This window comes from Pocillopora damicornis, chromosome 11 (genome assembly GCF_964200805.1).
Source record: "Pocillopora damicornis chromosome 11, jaPocDami1.2, whole genome shotgun sequence".
Taxonomy (NCBI): Eukaryota; Metazoa; Cnidaria; class Anthozoa; order Scleractinia; family Pocilloporidae; genus Pocillopora; species Pocillopora damicornis.
In genome coordinates, this window is record NC_142680.1 from 17,492,676 (window position 1) to 17,519,155 (window position 26,480).

Genomic DNA, 26,480 nt, shown 5'->3' on the forward strand with positions numbered 1-26,480 from the left:
TTTCTTGACGGACAAAATTACCGCATCCCCACCCGGAGAGTCAGTCTACATCTCGTTCCAGTCTTTTCGCCATTCTAATTCAATATGGCGGAATCGGCAGAAGAGGAGATCGATGTCGAAGATATTTCCGATTGTCAGCAAGTATCAAATTTAAAAGACTTGGCTGACGACGATCACAAAGATAAGTGGTACGAAAACTATGATATTATATTATGTTTTACAATAACTCTTTTTAACATGTCTTACATTGATTAGTGATAAAAATTGAGCCATGTAAAATCGAAGGTAGGAGATGGTCATTTTAAGCTGTTTGTTTATACATAATGTAGGCTTTAAATTTAAATATTGACTTATCATTTTCAGGTATGATAAGGACGCCAGCAATCAGAATTTTTTTAATCCCTCTGGAAGCCCATTCTCGTCGGAATATTGCGATCCTAATTCATGGCTTTTAGACACAAATTCGGTGAGAAGTTTACATTTTGTGTGTTAATGTGTTATTTGATGTAAGCAAGATTGACAGTGTTAAAACCATTAACCATAATCCAATGAAATATTTCCAAAACATGAACAGATGAAATATTGAAATTTTGGGGAAAATCATTCGTTGAAGCTTTAGGTCATGTTTGAAATTTTACTGACTTGAAGAGTCCTGCATCTTTTCCAAAACAGCTATTGTTTATATCACAAACCTCGAGTGTATATTTTAAAGCTCGCCTACGCAACATAAAATGAACGCGATGAAAAAAAAAGACGAAGAAAAAAACAGTGTACGAATATCTTAAAAAGTTCAGTCTGAATTTTCTAGTGTGATTCTTTTGCTTATGACAAAATTGTATTTGATCACAATATTTCTTTTTTTCAGAATTATATTAAATCAGGGTTCCATCTAATATTATTATACTACTAAAGCAAGTAACACACAAGCTCAAATTGATTATTTGATTGGCCTGAGGGCTTTCTCAGTGTGTGTGCCTTACCTCTGGAACTCAGTTCCATTTGAGATTAAAAGCAGCGCATCTGTCTCTATTTTAAAAGCTAAGCTTAAGACCTATCTTTTTCGACAAGCATATTTTTAGACTTTAAATTTTTATATAATTATAGGTTTTGATAATTTGTCACTGTAAAGTGCATTTGGGCGTTAGGAAAATGCGCTATAGAAATGAATTATTATTATTATTAGCTTCTTACTTTGACTTATAAGCGTTAAAATTGAACAGGTTTGGTCCTTGGATCCTTGCACTGATGACAAGAGTCATACAGCCATTGAGAAAATGATTCTAGAGGAACAGTATCCTTACTACATGTGTTGAAAAATCTAAAGTCATTGTACCAGATTTTTGATATATAAGTTCAACTGAACCCTTTCATACCAGAGGTGATTAACTGGCAGTTTCTCCTAAGTTCAAAATGATCCAACAGTCAAGTAATGAGTCAGAATAACCCAAACCTTTTCAGTTAGAGGTTGTTTCCTTGATCACACATGAACTTCTCTCTACTAATATACAGGGAAACATATAGCTGATAGTATAGAGAATCATGGGAAAGATCTCAGGTTAAGTGCAAGAATCAACCCTTTAATATCATTATGCATATTCTCCATACTGATCTCTATACTTTTCCTAAGATGCTGACAAGGAGAGTTTGTGTAATAATCAAGAGGTTCTTTAGTCAGGGATCATTACTTTCATTCTCATGAACTTAATGTGTGATTCAGGGGTGATTTTGTGTGGAGAAATTAGATGCTGGTCACTCTTAGGGGTGGAAGGGTTAGGAGACTGGAGATATATGGTTCTGAATTTAAGTGTTATTTTTGTTGTACGGGCTTCAATTTTTTAGAAGTGAAGTAAAGAGGATTTAGAAGTCGTGGCTTACATTGTGTATAATTTATTTAACCCTTTAACTCCCAAAAGTGATTAACATGTAACTTCTCCCTATAACATCTACACATTATCCAGCTAACAGGTCATGAGAATATTCAACCTTATCAGGTAGAAGTTTTTAACTTGATCAAACACCAAATTCTTGTAACTATCCTACAAGGAACTGTGTAGCAGCCAGAGAAGAGAATTAAGAATCAGATCCTGGGAGTTAAAGGGTTAACCAGAAACAACACAAACTATCTTCATTTCATTTCCTTTTCCAAGAATGCAGACTTTTGAACATCAACAGGAGAATTATTTTTATATATATCTCCTTTTAATATACAGTGTTGCTCCTTAACTTGAATTGTAGAATGTATGCTTACAGGTCAACACCAATCAAACTGGACAAGATACCAACAGGTAAGGCATGCGATTAGTTTTATTACTGAATTATAATCTTTTGATTTTAAACAGGCACAGAATTTCAAAATGTTCTGCAAAATTCGGGGGGTTTTGGTTGAGGTTGGGGCATGGACACTGATTTTGAATTTAGTTTGGTTTTATTGTTTTGTTTGTTTGTTTGTGTGTTTGTTTTTACAGCAGTAACCATATTAATGTACTGTATTTAATTTTGCAGGGGAGAAGAAAAGACAAACTTGTGTTGGAAGGTATAACATTTATTTGATTATTTACCTCAATAAAAAATGCTGATTGCCACCAGGTTGTGGTATTTACTTTTATAGGCTTCCTTACTTATTCACCTCTGGTTCACCAAAAAAACATATTAATCTATTCTTACCCTAGTTATAGTGAACCAACTGCGTTATACTTTGCTTTCTTGTATGTAGAAATTTAACCCTTATCAATCCCAGATCTGATAAGTAATTTGCCATACTGCCTACACAAAAGCCAAAAGGTCACAAATTTTTATTGCCATTTTTCACAATGTACTACTCTGCTGTTAAAAATTAAAAAAATATATATTGATGGAACATTGGAGTCTGATACACAATCAGCCCTTACTGAAAAAAAATTTTTACAGATCGTCTATCACAAAATGGGGAAATCCCTTAACCCTGTAACTCCCAAGATCTCATTAGTAATTCTCCTAACTGTCTGTCATACAATTCATATAATGTTAGATTGGAGAATTTGGAATTGGATCAACTAATAATCCCCCAATTTATATTTTTCTTTATTCTCATTACTTGTCTACTTGATATTGTACTGATAGTGTAGGGAGAAAGTCTGTTTAGGTCACTAGTGGGACTTAAAGGGTTAAAGACACGCTAGTGAGAGCAAAACTATAATAAGGCATTGATGTGACGTGACCACAAAAACCACATGGGGAGTCCATGCTGGTCTGTGTTTACCTTTATTCTCAATTTTTATGTTGTTACTTCAAATATTTCAGTATTTAATCAACTTATAATCCCATAATTGACATTGTTTTTTATTCTCATGACTTTTCTGCTTGATATTGTATTGATATTGTAAGGAGAAATTCTGTCTTGATCGCTCATGGGAGATAATGGGTTACAAAGTGATTCCAAAATTCAACTTGTGATAACTTTTTGAAGTAGATTGCAATTAAAATCAATACTTTTAGATAATAATAATTATTTTAAACATTTTTTTTCTTCAAGGAATTCAAATTCAAATGCGAAAAAGGGCATCACCAAGTTGAACCCCAAAAGGTAAAAGTTATTTCAAAAAAAGCTTCAACTAGGATATCTTGATTTACATGTAACAAATTGATGAAACCTTCTGTCTTGATGTGTTTCAATTTTTTTTTTAAATTCATTTTACAAATATTTTGGTCTTGTACTAAAACTGTGCAGACATAAATCAGCTTTTTGGACGTGTTAGGTCAGGAGGAATTTTAGAAACCAAAAAATTTTACCTGAACCTCCTGATTCCTGAATGGTTAAAGCATTATGTCATCCACATAAGCAATGCTCTATCTTTTTTGAAAACTGTGTTGTTGTAGGGAACAACCTTCTGCAACTCACAGAAAACCTTGGACAATTGAGGAACAAGAACTCTTTGAACAAGGATTGGTAAGTTTACTCAAGAATCAAAATCAATTCTTTATTTGCAGTAGGTTAAAAATTGAAAAGAGTAGAGCTGGTGTGGACCTACATGGACTTAATACAACAGTACTCCATTTATAAACATTTGTAAATTTAAATTATAGTAAATAGATATCTTTAATAAATATAATCATGGTGTTATTCAGAGATAATAGAGGCTTCTTTCTTAAATGACATATTGACCATGTAAATTTTGTACTTATTTCTTAGAGTATACTACAAAGTACTTATAGACTGAGGGAGTTCTACTCTCAAAACTTGATCAATTGTTCTCCTTTTAGTTAAGAGAATTTGGTTTTTTATCCAGGTACACTGTCACACCTCTTGTTAATTATTGTAATCGTCTTTAAGTCATCTTCCCTTGGGTTTTTTCATACTTCTGTCGTGTTTGCCCACACTCATAAAGTGTTGTGTTGAGGTAAGGTTTTAGAATTTGAAACGCCATGTCTTTGAAATCATGTCAGCCCTTCAATTCCAATGAGTGACCAGAACAGAATTTCTCCTTACTATATCTGTATAATATCATTCAGACAAGTGATGAGAATAAAGAAAAATATCATCATGGGATTACTAATTGATCCAATACCAAATTCTCCAAAATAACGGAATGAGAATCATTTGGCAGACAGTAAGGAGAATTACTAATGAGATCTTGGGAGTTACAGGGTTAAGTGATATGCTGTGTATATGTCCAAGTGCTTTATCTAGAATACAATCTTTGTTGTTGATAACAAATATAAAAATTGATAGCAAAGTGATTTGTTGCTGTAGGAATTGTATGGCCGAAGTTGGACAAAGATCGCCAGCATGATTGAAACACGGACGGCTCTGCAAGTGAAGAATTATGCTAAGCAATATTTTAGACAAAAGGTACCGTGTGCCGCAGCATTATACGCGCTTCACGCGCATGCAATTCCCACGCACTGCACGCGTGAAACACGCGCACTGCTTGGAATAAAAAATATGCTCGTACGTAATGTAATCCATCAACTAGAGTTACTGCAAACTGTATTTTTTTTTCTGAGTTGTTCGTTGGTACAAGCAGTTACAACACAGCTAAACGACTAGTCTGCTCGTAGACCTTCAGATCTATTGTCTAGTTTTGACCAGGGTGCAAGCTGAATAAAAGCCGCCGAAGTTGTTGTTTTTTCCCTTCCTCTCCGCTGTCCACCTTGCGCTTGGCGCTTGCTCTGCCCTTCTCCGCTCAACTAAAGGAACAATGTTCCTTTTCATTTCTGCAGAATAAAACTTTCGCACAGTCAGGAGCAGCTAAAGAAGGACAGTCCAATGAAACTATTTTCGTTTCTGAAGTACAAATACAGCAAGTCCTAGATGACAATATCATTTCGGAAGACGATCCAGTGATCCATTCTACATCTGTACTTCCTACAGTTGTCGTGGACAAGGCACAGGATGAATCTGATGACGAAGATATTGAGGTGGACGTGGACGGATCTGATAGCGAACAGTCAGATACTCATTTAATTCCCGGTAATTTGAAATATTCAGTATTGTTATGAAAATTTACTGGTGAAAACAGTGTTTTTTTTTTTTTCTCTTTAAGTCATTCTTCTGAAGGCGTAAATTTAAAGTGCAGATAGCAATTATCGCGTTAGGATGAGTGCCTGACTATAATAATAGCTTTTCTCAAATTTCTTGTTTCCCTTCTCTTAGGAAAATTTTGTTTTCCTGTCATCTACTCGTTTCTGTTGTTTTTCTTCCTCTCGTCCCATTACATTTTCGTTCCATTTTCTCCTCTCATCCCAATTTACTCTGGCTCCTATTTCCTCTCGTCCCAATCCATTCTCGTTCCCATCTCTTCTCGTTCCAATCTGTTCTCGTCCCCCTCTTCTCTCCTCCCAGTCTATTCTGAATCCCATCTCCTCTCGTCACAATCTATTCTCGTTCCCCTTCTCCTCTCGTCTTAGTTTGTATTCATTCCCGTATTCACCAATACAAATCTTAGGGTTAATCCTAATTTTTTGTATCCCAATCTGTTCTCGTCTCAGTCTCCCCTTTTATTAATCTCTTATCGTTCTTATATTTTCTCGTCCAATTATTTCCTCGTTTTAATCCTCCTTTACTCTTCTCATAACGACATACGTGAAACATAGCGCTATTAACACGTTTACGAGCTTTTTTTGATTTCAATGAATTCGCTTTACTGCAGGTCAAACGACATCATGTCCCGAGGCTGTTTATTCGGCCCTGGTTCACGCTGCAGAAGTAGAAAACCAACAGATTACTTTGGAAGAGAATCCTGTCACTATCCTTCCAGAAAATATGTCGCCAAACTCTTTGAAAACAGAGGCCAGTATCTCTGCTATCGATGTCAGAAGTTCTCCGAATTTGGATAAAAAATCGCTGTCTGAAAATAGAACTTCTTCATCTTTATCAAAACCATTCCTGGAGATGGCTTCTTTAAACGAAACCAAATTTAAAGAGGGGAAGAGCTATGATCGTTTATGTGTGGAATATGGAAATCGTTTTTCAAATGAATGTGAAGATGAATCATCTCTAGAGAAGCAGTGTTTTCCAAACGGACTTGCTAAGAGCTTAGAAGTAATTGCGGACAACGATTGTGTTCAAAATAAAGATACAGGCCACAATTCTCGAGCGCTAGTCGCAAGTGAAAAAGAAGGTGATGTATCTGCTAGAGACTGGGAAGCAGTAACAAGTGGTGAAGTGACTAGCTCTGAACTGATAGACTCTTTAGACCGGGAGCAGCCTGGGGCTGACGTGACTTCACTTAAACCAATCACTATCGACAGAAATGTTATACAGGACTTAGAGAAAGATCACAATGTGGAATTTTTCATGGGGCGTGCTCTAAAGACACCAGAGCGGTATATGAAAATCCGCAACTACATTCTCGACATGTGGGAAAAAACTAAACCGAATTTCCTTTTCAAAACGGCGGTACGGAGTGGGCTTCGAAACTGCGGCGATGTCAACTCTATCGGAAGAGTTCACGCATTTTTAGAAGATATTGGGGCTATAAACGAAGGTTGTTTGGATAGACCAGTTCCTCGCGTCCGACAGCAAGACGAGGTTACAGATGCAAAGGTAAACGTTCATATGGAATCTTGGGTAAATTCACTCAGACCGAGGAGAAAGCGACAGAGGAATGAAGAGGGAGACTGGATCGACCCGAGTAAAGCTGAAGGGATGACGATACAGGTATCTTGTGGCCTTTTTTCTAAAGAACTATGTTTACTCTTGGAGGATTTTACACGCGGTGGTCAAATATAGAGCCCAAAAGGCCTGGGTTAGAGACCAGGGGAGGCCTTTGCGTTGTGTTCTTGTGTTCTTTAAACTTAAAATTTTGCACTTGTTTTTTATCTGAAAACTTTAATTTCCAGCACTTGTCTCCTGACAAAGAAGCTTCACCCAATGGATCCTTGAACGAAAAGGGCTCCCCGTCAGTCCCCAGGAAAAGACCTTCCCGAAGCAAGCCCTCGTACGATCCGTTCTTACTCGTTCCCTGCCGGAAGTTTCCTTCACTTGGTGCTGTGCCTTTTGATGTTCACATCCAATCAGAGACCTTGGTGGTCATGGACACGCATGCGCACATGTCAACCACTGAGGTGATAGGTCTGCTTGGAGGACATTACTCACATGACTCGAGAGTATTGAAGGCGAGTTGTCAGTTATGTTCCTTACAAACTTGAAAACTGATCGATCGCATCTGTTGCAAAAATGGTCTCAACCGTTTATTCATTGTTTTGCTCGTGTAGGTTTCCAAGGCGATTCCTTGTCGTAGCTTAAGCACAGGACTGCAGTGTGAAATGGACCCCGTATCTCAAACGCAGGCCTCTGAAGACTTAGCGCTCCGAGGATTGGCTGTGGTGGGCTGGTACCATTCTCATCCCACGTTCGCTCCCATTCCCTCCGTGCGAGACATAGAAACTCAAGCAAAATTTCAGGTAACTCTTGATTTCGTAAATGGGGCTAGGTAGGATTTGAAAGGGGGGGGGGGTATTTCAGTTCGATGGAATTTCTCGGGGGTAGGAGAAAAAAGTAACGTCTTTTCTTGTTTTTGCTCCACTCTTTCTGTCCTTGCTTGGCATGGGAGTCTACCTATAGGGAGGGAAAAGCAGGGGTATTCGTAGCCTATCTCCTTACCTTTTCTTTTTAAAAAGATTTGTAAGAGGTACCCCTTTCAAAGAGCTAACATTGCTTAATGCCATACCTTTTGCACACTCACCTAGGAAAACTACTTCTCTTTTCCAAACCGGCAGACTAGGGTTAAACGATGTTATGAAACGGCATTGAAGCATCCCCCCCCCCCAACATCCAACATCCCATCCCCATGACCCGAAAATTGTCTCGATCCCGGACCACCCAGCCAAAAGGTCAGAGCCCAGTTGTAAAAAGGATGGATAACGTTATCCAACGGATAGATCGCGATCCAGCGGATACGTGATGGCAAAACGTGCTGCGCTATCCACCGAATTGAGATTTGTCTAGTAAATAGTGTTATTCAACCTTTGAACTGGGCTAGTTTATTTCTTTAGTAGACAACCAGATATCTTCATATTTTTAAAATTTATTCTTTCTGTGAACAGGAATGGTTTGGAAAGGGCGGAGCACCCTTCATTGGAATAATTGTCAGCCCGTACAATTACAGCAATCTGTCTAACCAATCACAAATAAGATGCTTGACAATCAGTGACGAGTGGGAGTCGGCTGGCCAGTATAGATTGCCGTATCAGTTTGATTACGAGGTGTTCAGAAACGAGGCCGATGAAGATGATACGGTCGAACAAGTGAGGAACATCGCAGACGACTACAGGAGATATCCATTGTGAGATTTTTTTTCTTTTTCTAACTGCACTTTACGAGCTGAAACAACGTCCTATTGTATGAAACTTTCCGATGATTTTATAGGAGAACACTTTGTCTGCAATATAACTATTTTGTAAAAAATTTTCATTAGATTGAGCGAGTTTCAATTGTGTTGGGATTGCAATGGTTTTGCTTTCCTTCGCTATTTGATTGGTTCAGAAAACTCGCGCCACTCTCGCAACCAATCAGATGCGAAATCAATCTCAACTTGGTCACCCGCGATTTCCCGCGCTTCGAGGAGTTTGCTTGTGGTTCATCTGAGTTATCATCGGCTCCTTGTGATGTTTTCTTTTGTTGTAATTGACCTGTCGTGATAACCTAGGTTTTGAATTGCAGTTACAAAATGCTCTTGATTGACTTCTGTCATCACTTATCTCATTTTCAGCCGTGTTCAATTCAGCAGACGATTTGGTGCATCTGCAAACTTGGACCTCTTAGACAAGCTTTTGGACTCATTGCGCGTCCGTCTAAGTGTTTCATCCGAAGGCCAAAGAGAAGGATTCTTAACCAGGTTAAAGAACGCCATCTCGGAGAATATCAAAGCTCATACGCCCATATCAAACAACAAGCCGCAAGAAGCGCTCGGGGCGACTTGTAACGACCATTAAATGAATTTTCGGATCGTTCCGTTGCAGGAAATACTCAAGACCATTCTACGTATTGATTTTATTATAATAATAATGATAATTATTGTTGTTGTTATTATTATGATTATTAATATTATTACTAATACTACTGCGGTTGATATTACTCTCAGCTCATACATATTAAAGAAATTTTCTTTAAGAATTATTTACATTTAACGAGTTCTTAATCATAAGATTAGCTTGACTCATTATGAAATGATTTTTGTAAAAATGTTTAAAGAAAGTTAAATGGTATAAATGTGTGCGGTGTACAAATTCAATGCTAAAGAAATGTCTTATTCCAAAATCTAAGGTGAAAGGGGAGTGTTCATTGCTTAGTTTTTGAAATATTATGATGGCTGTATATTGTTGTAAATAGATATTTAAAAACGAGAAAGCTATTTAAGTCAAGGATATCTGAATAAAAGATTAATCATAAATTGTAAACCAAAACGCCGTTCTAGTAGAATGAGGAAAGGTTTTTTCCTATGCTTTGTCAGACTTAATGTAAGGTTGAAGCATCCCTATACGATAGGAATTTTCTTTCTAGCAAAGTGATCTCCACCCCTACTCCCCACACAACTACTCGGCTTGTTTGTTTCGCTTTTTGAACTTTGTTCGCTGTTTTCATTTTTTGAACCTGTGTTTCTCGTTGTTGTTGTGTTGTGTTTTGTTTTTTTTTAACCAACGGATTTTGTAGTCCTATATCTGCGATTTTAATTTTGCTGTGAAAAAAAATTGGAGGTTTTCTGACTCTGCGTTAAATAAAAGTACGGGAACAAAGAAAATATTAACAATAGTGAACTGATTAGAGATCTAGAGCTATGGAAAATTCACCAACATGCTTATTTCTTTCTTTAATGATATGATTAACAAGAAAAGGGTTTTGTATCCCCAGTTTGAAGAAATACCCTCACTCGCCTCCAGTTCATTAATTTGGACTGACCCAGTTATTTCTCAAAACCTTAAATGGCAAAAACTCTTCGTTCCTCTGTTCCTTTGAGACGACAATGGCACGCTGTTGAATGTCTCCTCTCTCGTTTCTGGTGCTTTTGGAGTCGAAGACGCTTTCTGACCTCGGATCCAATTCGACGTGACTTGTTCCTTCCGCGACAAGTAAAACTTCTGTTGGAATGCAGCCCGGAGGCAAAGAGACGCAACGGTACGTGGGCATTCTCTTCACTTGAGTGATTATAACGTTGTCCTTTACTTCCTTCGAAGTTCTGTTGTGAGCAGTGCCCATGGGTGCTGTCAACCACGTTCGTACCTCAGACTCGGAGTCCAACGAAACACGTTTTCGCAGCCAAGTGAGTATTCCAGCTTGCTTCTTCTGTTTAGTCTTTTCCGTTTGATCCTCGGTAAATTGCTGTAACTCCTCCTGGCGATCATGTGGTTCGGTCTGTTCCTTGGCAACGCTTCGTAAAGTTTCGGAATTAAAGTGATAGAAATGTGAAAACTGATCACAAGTCGGCGCTGTGTTCGTCGTACGGACGACATTGGTGTCGTTTCTTTCGCTCATTGTGAAAATTATGATAGAAACTTCCTCACTATGTCCCAAAATGAAATCCAAATGATTTGCAACTCAATTTTAATTCTGTACAATTAGCTAAAAGGAATGTCTTAGATAGGCTTTGCACTAATTGTAAGATTCCTCTCTAATTAATCAGATCGCAGCTAACTAATTAATGGCCGGTAAATTTAACTCAAAATATCAACATTTTTAATTTAAAAGAAAAAAAAGACATTCACTTCATATTTTCATTGTTGAGCGGGAAGGGGAGGTTATTCAAAGTTATACTACACTTATTTACTACGTTTACTTTAACTGTTACCATTAAATTTCAAGTGGGTAAGAAGATTCGAGCCATCCACAATTACACCCTTCACAAACTGCAACAACTCAGCAAAATATCTCTTCGAGTTTGTCATTTTTGAATAAATTGTCACTAATTTAATTAGTGACTTCGCGGTTAGAAGTCTAATGAAGTATTTCCCCTATGATTATGACGTTGGTAACCGTTTTAGCGGCAATTCACTCTTTTCATTACATCAATTGAAAGAAAAAAAAGGCTAATTAACGCCAAATAACACTTAAACTGTTAATTTCAAAGCAATTACTGCTTGCAGTGACCTCCACACGGAGAAGGTAAATCATAACGCTGTATTTCGACGAACAATTTCACATAAAAAACACATCATCGAGATCAGCGTTATAAATAAAATTTAGGAGAGAAACATTCCCCATTCACTTGCACGAGCGTTAACAACGAGGACCTAAAAAAATAAGTTTCGAGACATCCTCTGGTTTCATATTATGTAACAAACTTTTCAAAATTACTTGCATGAAGCACGTATACCTAAAATCTGCTCTGGTTAATGGAATTGTGTTCCACAAACCATCATTTTTAACTCCGCCACTTTAAAATATGTATATAGAATCAAATCCTTGCGGCGTTCCGAGATTTCAAACAGAGACTGTAAAGATCCAAAATTGTTTTGGATGTGCTTATAATTCGATTATGGCGTGCAAATTGGAAAAAAAAAATTAGTAAATCGCAACGCTAGGTTCACAAATAGTTACTCTTCTAATTATTGCAAAGTAATAATAATAATAATATTAATAATAATAATAATAAATCAAATTCGGGAGTCTACAGCAGACTAGATTACGTCACAAGAAAGTGGCCGGGCTGCTGAGCACGATTCAAAGTGCCGCTCGAAGTTTTCCCTAATTCGAAGACAACTGTCGAAAAAAAAGAGGGTTACTCTTTGGAATCTCAAAACGCCGTAAGTGTCACAATTTTATAGATACTAAAAGTGATTAAAATCATCTGGACTCCAAAGCATAAATCCCCTTTAAACAACCATACAGCTCCCCTCATTAGAGGAATTATTTTTTCGCTGGTAGGTTCGTCGAAACTTGTCATCCACATACGTCAAATAATAAGTCCCTGGAAATAAATCTTCCTCAGAGCCGATCGGCGTGTAACTGCTATTGTTATGAGTATGTTCGCGTATTTTGAGAGTTTCCAGAAACTCGGCGGGTTCCACTTCTTTCCGGGACGCCAAGCGTGCTGGGATATCCTTCAGTGACGTCACCAGTGTGTTCAGTGGGGAACTGGGTCCAAAATCGTCTGAGATTCGAAACGAAAACATGGCTGAAGCGAGTCCAGAGCCATAGGAAAACAACATCACTCGTTTGCCGGCCAATTCATCGAGCGATTCGCTAAAAATAAAAAAAAGGGAGATAACCAGAGAACTTTGTCAAGACGAATTTGCTCGGGTACAAAGAGAACGCTGTTTAATCTGTAAATATAAACAGGAAAGCAGAAATTCACACAAACTGTCATCCGTCAAAAATAGAAAAATGTTTCATAAAAACTGTAAGTTAAAGCGGGTAGGATCAGGTGTTAAATCTCTTACAGATCTTCTATCAAGAATTATTATGGTGTCATTTTCTTTGAGTTCTAGATGAGCAGAGACTGAACAGAGACAGAAAAGCAGGCAGGCAGACGCACAGACAGACAAAATAACAGCTTGACGGAATAACTCACCAACAAAAAGCCAAACAGTTCTACGAAGAAACACACGCACTTACAGAGACAGACATGCAGACTGACAGACAGACGGAAAAGTTAACGTAGCAAGTTAATCTAGAATATAAGCAGTTCCTCCTTCCTGGCGAAGTCTGTCGCGCAAATAAAATAATAATAATAACATAACAATAATCACGATAATAACAATAATAATAATAATTAAAATAATCGGAAAAAAATATGTCAGCGCGCCGCGCAGTACGTCCTTATCTCTGCCAAAGTTCTGCGCGGCGCGCTAACATCATTTTTCGCTTTTTTTTTCGTTAATTTTTTTTTTAGCGCGACGGATATCGCCGTCAAGGAGTTGGTTGTAGCCTTGCACTGGTCGTTTGTGATCACATGACAAGTGGCCTGTGCAGCGCTTTTTATGTTCTTGAATGTAGATATCGATCTAGTTTCTTGTCAAATCACCATAACACAATATTGAATATGTTTCCTAGTTTTCATGACTCGACGCTGGCCATTACCTGAACAGGAGGGAAGCTAAACAACCATAAAGTGAAGGTGTATACATATTTCCAACGTTACGAGAAATACACAGAGATGGCGCTGTCTTTCTGTCGTAAGCATCTTTACTACATTTCATTGACGCTTTCTCGATTTCCTTGGCTTTACCCTCGTCTTGAAACGTTTCTTCCAATTTGACATCTCTGCATGAAAGGGAATGAGAGACAAATGAGCCCTAGATGATCGTTGTTATGAACTGCTAAATAGGCATGTCTGCTTATTGTTAAACTGAACAATACATTACGTGAACAGAATGTAAGGAAGAGAATAAGAGAGAAGCTAACCTCTAACTGCGGTCTTCAGATAAAGAAAGAAGTTATTCTCAGTAGCGCGCTTTTCGATTGAGTGTAGTAAAACCAAACCAAAAAAAGAGATAACAGCCAATCAAATGAAAAGGAAAGAACCCTGAAGAGCCCCAATGAGAGCTCAGAGTTAAAACACGCAAACTGCCTAGAGCGCGGGAAAACGCAGGCAACCAGCTCGCACTTGGTGTTAGCTTTGCATCTGATTGGTTGAGAAAATGGCGCGAGTTTCCTGGACCAATCAAAGAGCGAATTAAAGCAAAAACCAATGCAATCGCGGATTATTTTCGACACTCGGTTAAAAATTTGCTCTATTCTTCTGGCCCCTGTTGTTCGAAGGTCGGATAGCGCTATCCATTGGATAAATCTCTATTCGGCGGATAACGCTATATGTTTTGCTATCACTTATCTGCTTGATGGTGATTTATCACTTGGATTGCATTATCCGCCCTTTATACAACTGGCAGCTGGTGTTTATGGTTACATGAGTGTGACAGTAACAAGTGACATACAACTCACCTAAATTTTGCTAAATCAGAATATTTTTCTCTCTCAGAACTCTCACACCCAATGTCAGCAAGAAAATCCTGAAGCATCAACCGGGCCAGTGATTTCTGAACAATCCGACAGAAAGGAGTGTGAAACACAGCATAATCGATATCATCCAGTGTAAATGATGCCTTTTGACAGAGCTGCTTTCCTTTCTCTTTGTATCTCTTATAACACTGGTCCAGTGCATTAAAGTAGCATTGAACTGAGAGTTTGCCATCAACAACAGGATACTCAGAGGACATGTTTGGCTTGTAGAAATCATATGCATGCTGCATGTGAACTGACCTCAATCCTAATGCAATGAAGGAAATGGTAAATAAGTAATTTATAAGAATAATGATAATAATAATAATAATAATAATAATAATAATAATAATAATAATAATAATATTGACTATCATTATGATCGTCATATATCTAATGAGCAACCTCAACTTGCCGAGGCGATTTTCAGTGGGACCTTCACAAATGACATCTTCACAAATTAATTAATAACCTAGTTGGTCATGTAATGAAATAAAAAAAAAAAAGAATTAAAAAGTAGAATATGTTTCTAATATCTAAAAGAGTCACATTCCTAAAATATGGATATAAACAGAATATCTACGCAGAAAATACTTGAAATTAATCCTTAACGTACACACTGTACAATGCAATTCTCAAGGGCACATGACCCTTCCAATAAATCCCATGAAAAATGGGCAGCACTTTGTCTTCCTTAATTTCTATTTCTGTATGATAAAACAATTCTTTATAAAACCCCTAAATCCTTTTTAATATGTTCAGTGTAAAAAATTTCTAGAATTAACTACCAGCTGATTCAAAAGCTTACAATATTGGACATCAAATGATAAGCTGAATAACACATGAAGTTTGATCAGTTCTTCCTTACGATGCATTGATGACAAACATATAGATGAAGTCACCATCAACAACATTTTGCCTTTTCTATCATATAGTTAGCAGATATATTCCAGGTTGCTGTGGGTCTTTGCATCAGTAGATCACAGAAAATGCTCCCTCACCAACTTTCCCCTCCTCCATTTGGTGGATTTCTCTAGATCCCACTGTTTCTTGCAAATTAACAGCTACTGACACTGCATCCCCCTAACCTTTTACACTCTAACATCAAAATACCTGTTCTCCATACTGCTTCCTACACATTTCCTAATGGGCTGGCAAGGAGAATTTGTTTAACAATCAAGAGCTTCTTTAGCTGGTGATCATTTCCTTTATTCTTGTGACCTAAATGTGTCATTTGGGGGGTAATCTTGTGAGGAGAAATTTGACTCTGGTCACACTTAGGGGCTTAAAGGATTAAGTGGTGTTCAATTATGTAACCTACAATAATGTCAGGGTTAACCCTTTAACTCCCAAGATCTCATTAGTAATTCTCCTTACTGTCTGACAAATGATTCTCATTATGTCAGTTTGGAGAATTCAGTATAGGATCAATTAGTAAGCCCATAATTGATATTTTTCTTTATTCTCATCACTTGTTTACATGATACTGTACAGATATAGTAAGGAGAAATTCTGCCTTGGTCACTCACAGTAGTTTAAAGATTAAAAGTCAACTCACCTCGTTCCATAACCACAGGAGCATTTGGTCCAACCAGCATAGCAACTGCTCCTGCTCCACCAGTGCTACGTGCATTGCCAGCTGCATATACAGCAATGTCAGCAGCAACAACAACAGCTAGTCGACCTGTGCATCAAACCAAAAGAAGGAGTCAGGCTTGTGTGGGAGAGTAAAAAATTACATGGCCTACTTCAGCCCCACATGTGTGCCCAACTGAACAGTAATAATGAACATTTCAAAAGTACACTGGTGATAAATGATAGCCACCATTTTGTAAAGAAATATGACAGAATATTTGTATGTGGACTTATCTGTCCTGAGAGCAAAACTCTTGAAACCAAAACTTATCACTTTAAGAAACAGATACTGTCCAAAGATAAGTACACAGGCATATTTTTTGTGCCACATAGAGAATGTTTTTTTTTGTTTTGTTTTGTTTTTGATTTTTTTTATCATTTCCTCCACTTCATTACATTAAAAAAAGAGTAGATTATTACATGAAATTTTACAAAAAGAAAAAGACATGAAAAATACGACCAGTAGAGACTTAGAGAATGATTGGGAAGGCTGGGCTAGTACATTTTTGGCTCAAAATCATGACTTTAGGATTGAAAAGTCTGTGCATTATGACTGAGAGCCAAGTACTTTACCATCTGGCTGGATCAAACTCTATCAATAAGTATTTTAACATATGAACGTTACGTGTTGAAAATCTCAAAACTTTTGTGTCAAGCTAGATAAGACATGGTAGACAGGTAGGAAAGGGACGACCACATAAAGATTCTATGATAAAAACTTCCTTTAGTTTTAAAATCAAAACAAGACACTCACAATTAATAAAGATATATATATATATATATATATATATATATATATATAGATGTTTTCTTATAGTTTTTGCAACATAGCCAAGTGAGTGCAAAAGCCACATGGCTTTTTCTTGACTGTTCAGCCAAATGACACATTTAAAAGCAGTTACACATCAGCAAAAATATCCAATTGATTATAAGCATACATATTTACATAGATATTAATATACTAAGAAATACATATTCATTTCATTTTCTACTAGAATGAACCAAGAAATCGTGATTAGCAACACTGAATGGTCTACATAAACTTGACAACACTGTACCTGAGAAGTCTGAAAAATAATTGAATTATCATGTTTCAACATTGGGAAATAATATTCAGACAATATCAGCGGATATCCGTATGTGTTTGCCGGGGCATGTTGGGTCAAAAGATGAAGCTAAAATAATCAGCGGAAGTCTTTGTTAGGTCATTAATTCAATCACGATGGCACACTCGAAAGTGCTTATGACAGCACTTATCGTACGAACATAAGTTTTACTCAGAAGTTTCATCTACGTCCCAACTAGTGTCGATAAAAAAAGGCTTTCCCGAGGCTTTCATTATTTTAATTGCTTTCTTTAGTTACATTTTCTAAGCGAGACAGTCTCTTCGCTTTCTAATGAAGCCATAATGTGATATTGTAAAAAAAAGCTCTGGGCTTTAGTTTGAGAACTTTGAATCCGCAAGGACTGCAAGTTGAAACCTGACAACTCGGAATGAAATGATCGACCTTTGTACTTAATAAAAGTCTAAAGCTCAATCAAACAACATTCTTTCCTTTAATTTTCAGTGTTCAATAAATTTAAAACTCACCATCCCACGCACTGCTTTCTATCCACGCAATTGAATTAAAGAGCGCTTGTGTACCACCATAACAAGCGTTGGTCGTATCGATCCCTTCAATGTTTGTGTTACCACTCTCCTCAAACAGCTGCATCAGAAAGCTTTTCACAGATTTCGATTTGTCGATCAACGTCTCTGTTCCAACTTCAAGCCGGCCGATATCATTTGGATCGATTGAGTTTCTCTCCATCAGTTTGTGAACAACCGTAAGCGACATCGAGTTGATGTCTTCGCGGTCTCCGCAGAAACCCATGTTTCGTTGCCCCAAACCAATCGTATATTTCCCTTTACTAACGCCATCAAACTCTTCCAATTTTTCCTGGTTGACACATGTAAAAGGAAAGTAAACTTCCATCGCAATAATACCCACATTTTCTGGCCATTTTTGACCCGTTTCGGGGATTATCTTGTCGACCGGCATATTGTGTTTGATTTCGATGACTGAAGAACATCCACGTGTGCTCGCTTTTTATATATACCGCTGACAACCTGAGATAAAAATAGATGTTTCGTCTAACTAGTGTCCAGATTTCTAGCAGCTGAGGAACCCTCGATAACATAACATGTTACTACATGTTACTAGGACTACTGTATCCCGTGAAGTTATTTTAAGATTAGGAAAGTAAGACGAAAACTCGATTAAAAGAAATTATTTTTAAAAAAGCGTTTTAAGCATTTTATTAGTGTAAGAGTCTCCTCATCAGGCTCAAATAAAAGATCATTTTCAACATCAGCCGAGCCAACCCAGTGCACTTAACATTACGGAATCGCGCCCATTGAAAAGCGTCGCCCGAGAAAAGTGGGGTACCCATGATGCTTTGCGGGCGCAATGACCTAGGAATGAGGTTGCAAACGCTCACCGCCAACTTCGGTCGCTTTAGATCTGAATTGACAAATTCCCAAACGGGAGTTGTAAAATTTCGCTTTGCGTCCGTTTAGAGACAATGGAGATACAATTGGAGCAATTAGCATTGTTTCAAAGTGACGAAATGCTCTTTTCGTCGGTAAAGAGCGAGGGCCGCGTTTGCATATCAAAAGAGCGTGAAGTGTTCATCCGTAAGCTTATGAGCGTGAGCGTGCACCTACGTGGAGCGGGAATCTACAACGTATACTTAAGCTTTTCGAAAAGTAATTAGACTACCGACGTGTTATCTGAAACTGACGGCAATAACGGGCCAAAAAGAAAGGTAAAATTCCGCACATCCCCACACTACATTATACGTTCAGTTCTTGGATAGAGTGACAAAAACAATACTTTACCATTGGGAAAACAGATTTGTTTTACGATAGTATGGGGCAGTACGGAAATTTTACTAAAAGGAATATTTCTGTGATGTTTTGCTTTCTTGGCGAAGTTGATGGTCGAACCTCGCAAATCTGCCGCATTTGAGTCTTAACACAAATTGAAAACCCGGCATTTGAAAGGTAATTTAATTTTACATCTGACCGATTTTTAAACAATATAACCTAATCAAGATAACGCCACTAATTACGTCTATTCTTCTTCGATGAAAAGCGCTACGTTTCGGTTGTCTGCACAAGAAACAATACTTTCGAACACTGCGTACACGGGGGATTACATGATTGACAGTCGGATTGACAGGCCTGCGTGAAGTTACGCATGCTCTCTTTCTCTTTTCTAGCTTATTTGCATTTTCCCGTGCGACGTGTTTCAATGGGCGCGATTCTGTAATGCATTGCGCGATACAAAGAGGCAGTGATTATTGCCCTGTGGGTACACGTAGCATTAGTTGTTTGCTATGTACCACGTTTTATAATGTTCCATGAGATCGCTCATAGTAAAAGAAAATTCTTCACATATGGTCGTCATTTACGGAATGACGGCAGTTGTGCCGTATTTAAACTCCACGTTGAACCTGTTTCTTTACTGCTGGAAGATCAGGGGCCAAGTTCTTCAAAGCTAGGTTAAGATAACCCAGGGTTAGCGTGAAATCTGACCTCAGATCTGAAAGCTTTAAAGGCACATTCAGTATATCTATTTTTGCCTACAATTTGATGCCTGGATGTTCTGAAAAGAATTGAAGAAAATATCTGAAGTAAGCCTTTGAAGAAAGGAATAAAGACACCCAGATTAAAACTTAACCCGAGTTAAACGGCCTTTGAACAACTGGGCACTGAGCAGTAAGACAAGCAGTGAAACAGACAAATCAGATAAGCATTTTGCTTCACATGGAGTTATACTGAAAATAACACTGAAAATATCGTTTAACTGAAAACTCATGTAAATAAATAACTTTACACAAACGGAACGTTTGACTTAACTATGTTGTCTATGTTTCCAAATCATGTGAATAAATACAAAAAAACATGTCTTAGTTATTTCAATATTTTGATATGAATGGCCGATATCCAGTTTCTTATCTTGTCTATCAAAATTGTTCGTTCAACTTTGTTTTAAGTAATTCTCCAGTAATCGATCGATTTTCATCTTGTTTTTGAATAACTTCAATAGACAAAACAGAAAGGTAGGACAAGGGAAATATATTTGGCGAACACAATCACCTGCCTAATGCATTGTAACTCGTCTAAGAAATGAGCAAATTGGGAACGTTTTTCATCTTGCTGCCAAATAGACACCAGAAAGGAATTGATAACGTAGTAATAACATTGCTTCTGATTTAAAAGCGTATATCATATATATATATATATATATATATATATATATATATATATATATATATCACACACACACACACATATATATATGATATATAAATATTATGAGAGGAAAAAAACGACGCAACTACATTTCCCGACAAGCCTGTTTCGTGAATCGCTTCACTCTTCAGGGGTTTAATATGATATATGATATATATCATATATGATATATATCATATATGATATATATATATATATATATATATATATATATATATATATATCATATATGATATATATATATATATATATATATATATATATATATATATGCATGCTCACTAGTTTATCTAGTTTGAGCACTCTGGCCTGGCTTAGATGATACCACACGTGTGAGATCACTTGGGGCGGCTATATAGCCTTACCTCCATCCTAGCATCAGCACTGCACTGATGAGGCCCAGAAGGCCGAAACAGTACTGTCTGCAGTTAGTTATATATATATATATATGATATATATATATATATATATATATATGATATATATGTATATATGATATATATATTTTTTTTTGGGGAGTGAAATATGTTTCAGTTTAGACAGGAAAATGGTACAAGGGGTAAAAAATGGGAGAAATGATGGAGATCTGGGGACGAATAAAGATGAAAGTTGCGTGGAGGTTGTGTTAGTGGTAGTTACGTAATATTTTGTACCTGATTGATTGCGGCAACTAATTCAAAAACACACGAAACAGAGACGATTAATTATCGAGAAATCATGTACTCACCCACTGATGTGGGGAAAGAAAGACAAATCTCAATTTTTTTTCTCGGCAGTTAACATTTTCCTCTCCATCACAGCATTTCTTGGGAATTCACTCATCCTTGCTGCCCTTAACAAGGAAACTTCCTTTCGTCCGCTGTCCAAACTCTTGTATCGCTGTCTGGCAACAACTAATCTGTTTGTTGGTCTTGTTAGCCAGCCTCTCGTTGCTACTTATGGCATGTTCTTGGTTTGCAAACAATGGGGTCTTTGTCGATACGCAAGGGACGCGGTTTACGTATCAAGCTTTGCATTATACTCATTGTCTTTGTTAACGTTGACGGCCATAAGGTGGACATACTTCTCGCTCTGTTAATGGGGATAAGATACAGACAAATAGTAACTTTAAAGCGCACATGTATCATTACAGCTACGTTTTAGATTTTATCCGTCGTCCCGGGATCATTTTCCATTTCACATACTCGAATAACCCGTTGTTATAGTACTATAGTTATACTGTCATGCTTAGTGATCTCAATCACCTCGTACACAAAGATATTTCGCACTCTTAGACATCATCAGGCTCAAATACAAAATCATGTTTAACAAAAGCCGAGCCAAACAACTGCTCTGAACATGGCGAGATATAGAAAGGCGGTAAGCAGTGCACTGTGGGTGCAGTTAGCATTAGTTTTTTGTTATGTACTAAAATTTACAATGCTGGTTGTGATCACTTATAGGAAAACTTGTTCTTCATATGAAGTCGTTATTGATGGAATTACAATTATATTAATGTATTTTAACTCCACTTTGAATCCTTTATAACTGTTCTATAACAATTTATTTCAAGACTGTTATAATTTAATAATGAATAAATAGTTTGAATTTTTATCATTTCCTTCTTCCTTTTTTTTTTTTTTTTCAATATTCCAACTTCTCTATATTTTTACAGAGAGGAGATACACAGCTGGTCGGTGATTCGTAGATCGTGTTTCAAGTAAATCCAAAAACAAAGAATGTAGTCTGGATACTTGCAATTGATTCGCTTTTGTAGTTTCTCATTTGGCTGAAGATAACATAATTTTCAATGTTTTATTGAACGCTATTTTACAGCGGGAACGTAATTTTGCGGATCGACAAATATCATCAAAATCAAATTAGGTTTACCGTTTCTGACCAATTCCTATTTTTTATCTACAGAAAGGTTTTTTAAAAAAAGTAATAAACTAACAGATATCTTTATTCCTACAATTTTTATCAGCTCTCATTCAGAATGCTTTCTTGAATGAAATTTATCAGCCAGAGGGACACCTTTTATGGGGTTGATTTATGCAAGGCATACCCTCCAAATTTCAAGACAGGTGTATATGTATAAATATGTAATAATCTCGACAGACAGTTTTTTCAACCAATTTAAAACAATTAGGATACATTAAAGAAGCTTTTAGTGTTGATGATACAAAGAATGATAATATTTCACTAATTCTTTGCCAGGTGGTTGCTGTGAACAAGTATTATTCCGTGTTGCCAGCAGTTCCGAAAAACAGCAGCGAAAGGAGAAAAACCGTTTTAAGAGCTGCACAATGATTACAACGACAAACTCAACAGTGGGTGGAATGGAAGGATTTAAAGTATTGCTATGTTCCCCCTCCTTAGTAGTTGGGTTTCAACAACAATCGATTTCTTTCTCAGCAATTAACATTTTCCTCTCCATCACAGCATTTCTTGGGAATTTTCTAATCCTCGTTGCCCTTAACAAGGAATCGTCCCTTCATCCACCGTCCAAACTCTTGTATCGTAGTCTGGCAACAACTGATTTGTTGGTTGGTCTTGCTACTCAGCCTCTCGCTGCTACTCATTGGATGTCCTTGGTTCACGAACATTGGAGTCTTTGTCGATACGCAAGGGACGCAGTCATCATATCGGGCTTTGTATTATCTGGAGTGTCTTTGTTGACGTTGACGGCCATAAGCGTGGACAGACTTCTCGCTCTGTTAATGGGAATAAGATACAGACAAATAGTAACTTTAAAGCGCACATGTATCATTACAGCTTCTTTTTGGATCTTATCCGTCGCCGCTGGGTCATTTTCCATTTCGCATACTCGAATAGCCGTTTGGTGTAGAATTATAGTTATACCGTCATGCTCAGTGGTCTCAATCGCCTCGTACACAAAAATATTTCGCACTCTTAGACATCATCAGGCTCATGTACAAGATCATGTTCAACAACTGCCGTGCCAACCAAATGCAATGAACATGGCGCGATACAGGAAGGCAGTAAACAGTGCACTGTGGGTGCAGTTAGCATTAGCTGTTTGTTATGTACCAAAATTTATAATGTTGATTGTGATCTCTCATAGAAAAACTTATTCTTCTCATGTAGTCATTATAAATGCAATAGCAAATATTTTAATATATTTTAACTCCACTTTGAACCCGTTTCTTTACTGTTGGAAAATCAAAGAAGTGAGACAAGCAGTAAAGCAGACAATCCGACAAGCACTTTGCTTTCCATGGACTTAGATGCATTAATCAGGCGTAATTTGAAGGGAAAGAAAAAAAGAAGATGGAATGAAACAAACACCATTTTGAGCACTTGTTGTGTTCTAGATGCCTTGGTGTTTGTCAATTCATGCTAATAAGTATCAAATCAAAACAAAGTACCATTAAATATTCTAACCTCGTTGGCACACAAAAAAATTGAAAAGCAAAAGTAATATCATCCAGATGCCGAGAGGTGCTATATGTTTTACTTTTCTCCGATATACTGTATGGCAGGGCATCTGTAAGCTCGCTGCTCAGTTTCTTGCCAAATCCTAAAGCTGTCTTCTGCTCTTCTGCCATATAATAACAAGACGCTATGGTGGACTAAACTGCTTCAGATTATAAGAGGACAAGTTATCAAAATTGAACGAAATGAACTCTTTAAGAAAGAAATATACCTCAGCCTTAAAAGAGATATCGTAGAAGTTAGGAAAGTTAATAAAGATGAAAAATGGATGGACGGTTTGATGGCTTAGTGACTTTATATTTTTGACCTATTATAGTTCCATCGCGTCCTTGTCGGACGCGAAAGGAAGATCAAATAGCTTGTAGATGTTTCAATAACGAGACATCAGTGAGACACTGTTTGAAATTGTTAGGAATCTAAGTCCACGGAATAATTTTGAATAATTTTATATGTTCAAAGATATTAACGGTTACGACTTTTATCTGAGAGGTATTTCCGCGTAATATGCAAAGATTGCAGTGGAAGTTTAAGTCATGTAATTGGAGATCATTTATGCTTTGCGGGAACAAATGCCTCTCCGATTCCAGATGCGTTAAATTCTAAAATTTATTCTAAGAACGAGGAGAATCTTGTAGAATCTGAGGAAGACTTTAGGGAATCATATGGTTTCCAGTACGGAACTGAGGAGAGGTCAGTCGTAGCTAACAGAGTACAACGAGGAGACTAAAGAAAAGAGTTCTATTGTTTATGTAGTCTAGAAAACGTGGGAAATTGGCCGTCGCGGTTTCTGAGACGACTTTCTTTTGATGATGGTTTTTCCGAAGGAAACTTTAAAGGGAAAGGAAAAATAAGATAATATTGACACATATTGAACATATTAAAAGGAAAATTCAAAACGAATGGTCGGTAAACACCATTTTATATTGCAGTAAAAAGAGAAGTACGGAATTTAATTATAGGATAATTTCTCGTGTTACTGGTATGTTTGCAAAAGAAGCAAGATCGTGACTTTCAAAATTAAATTTGAATTTCGAATTAAATTTCATTCCAAATAAATGTGACTGCAATGAATGGTTCTTGATTGCGGATAATTCAAAAGCCCAATACCATTTTCTCAAAAAACAGAAAAATGCACATTGCAAAAAAAAGAAAGTTATAATTTCTTGAATATTCCAAGATTTTGACATTTAAATAGGCATTTTTGCTATCCAGTATTTTACTGTAATGAATCAAAGTGGTCGATCCATTTTAGCAATTCGTAACCATAAATCGATCAAATTTTGCTTCTCAGCGTTCACGCTCGAGCAACTTTCAATTTCGAAAACAAAGACAATGCAACGGAAGAATTAAAGATTGCAACCAGCTGCCGCTCGAATGCGACTGAGAGAAATTAAAGAGGATGGAATAATGAATAAACATTGAAATGGCTTTCTAAGGGTCTGATGGATTAGTTAAGTAACATTTTGCAAGGTTCCTTATAATAATAACTGCCGGATATTTTTAGATAACGAAACGAAACTTCAAACATTTTTCTCAAATTTCTTGAAATCTACGGCCATGGATCGATTTTCAGTTGTCAGTTAAATGTGTTCGGTATTATGACTGTTTTCAATTTACTTTACAAGACTGTTTTTCGTGTGCCCTAAAGAATTTATGAGTCTTATTTTTGCGGATTGAGACAATTTGTGCATTGAGGAAAAAATCATGTCCGCCTCTACATAACATAACTGAAAATTTCATAAGTAAAACATTAGCCTGAAGGCGGATGTTCTACTGAAAGGACAGAAAGGAAGGAAGGAAGGAAACAAATCATTTGACTTTTTATTATTTCCTTTTTCCATCTTCTCTATAGTTTTACAAAGAGGAAGTAAGCAGCTGGTAGGCGAGTAGTCGATAGATGTTTCGAGTAAGTCCGAAAACAAAGAACGTGCTCTGTATACTTCCAATTGATTCCCTTTTGTAGTTTCTCATTTGGCTGAAGATAAAAAACTTTTGCAATGTTTTATTAAACGCGATTTTTTAGCGGGAATGTCATTTTGCGGATCGACAAATATCCTAAAAATCAATTTAGGTATACCGTTCCGGGCCACTTGTTATTTGTTCTTTTAACAGAAACATTAAAAAAAATCATAAACTAACAAATGTCTTCATCCATAAAATTTTTATCAGCCAAATGGACACCTTATATGAGATTGATTGATACAAGGCATACCCTGCATACTCTCTAAATTTCAAGAAAAGTATATATGTATTTTTATGCAGTAATCTCGACGGAGAGTTCGTTCAAACAATTTAAAACGAGTAGGATATATTGAGGAAGTTTTAAGTGTCGATGATATAAAGAGAAACAATATTTATTTGTTTCTTGGCCAGGTAGTTACTGTGAAGAAAAATTATTCCGTGTTGCCAGCAGTTCCAAACTAAACAATAGCGAAAAGAGAAAAACCGTTTTAAGAGCTGCACGATGATTGTGACGACAAATTCAACAGAGGGAGGAACACAGACGGAAACATATAAAGTATTGCTATGTTCCCCATCCTTGTTAGTTGGGTTACAACAAGAATCGATTTCTTTCTCAGCAGTTAACATTTTCCTCTCCATCACAGCATTTCTTGGGAATTTTCTAATCCTTGTTGCCCTAAACAATGAATATTCCCATCATCCACCCTCCAAACTCTTGTATCGTTGTTTGGCAAC

The 26,480-nt window shown here is 37.0% G+C and overlaps 3 protein-coding genes across 3 annotated transcripts; 2 read left to right on the plus strand and 1 right to left on the minus strand.

The window, feature by feature from the left end:
• The first annotated feature begins 68 nt into the window (after positions 1-68).
• Positions 69-9,885, plus strand: LOC113668930 (deubiquitinase MYSM1). Its single transcript, XM_027184909.2, has 14 exons — positions 69-188; positions 364-466; positions 1,221-1,291; positions 2,236-2,285; positions 2,503-2,533; positions 3,512-3,562; positions 3,856-3,925; positions 4,730-4,828; positions 5,200-5,449; positions 6,129-7,138; positions 7,321-7,596; positions 7,696-7,884; positions 8,527-8,765; positions 9,192-9,885. Exons 1-14 carry the CDS (start codon positions 85-87, stop codon positions 9,412-9,414), a joined length of 2,766 nt encoding a protein of 921 aa, XP_027040710.2. The 5' UTR covers positions 69-84; the 3' UTR covers positions 9,415-9,885.
• A 1,118-nt stretch (positions 9,886-11,003) lies between these two features.
• On the minus strand, positions 11,004-18,110 carry LOC113668931 (hydroxymethylglutaryl-CoA synthase 1). The gene is made up of 5 exons (XM_027184910.2): positions 17,640-18,110; positions 15,972-16,097; positions 14,357-14,681; positions 13,496-13,678; positions 11,004-12,658 (listed from the first exon to the last, which is right to left on the minus strand). The coding sequence occupies exons 1-5, from the start codon at positions 18,088-18,090 to the stop codon at positions 12,289-12,291; spliced, it is 1,455 nt and encodes a 484-aa protein (XP_027040711.2). The 5' UTR covers positions 18,091-18,110; the 3' UTR covers positions 11,004-12,288.
• Positions 18,111-21,540: 3,430 nt separating this feature from the next.
• LOC149037883 (melanocortin receptor 5-like) lies at positions 21,541-24,047 on the plus strand. Its single transcript, XM_089186314.1, has one exon. The coding sequence runs from the start codon at positions 22,634-22,636 to the stop codon at positions 23,573-23,575; it is 942 nt and encodes a 313-aa protein (XP_089042440.1). The 5' UTR covers positions 21,541-22,633; the 3' UTR covers positions 23,576-24,047.
• The last annotated feature ends 2,433 nt before the right edge of the window (positions 24,048-26,480 follow it).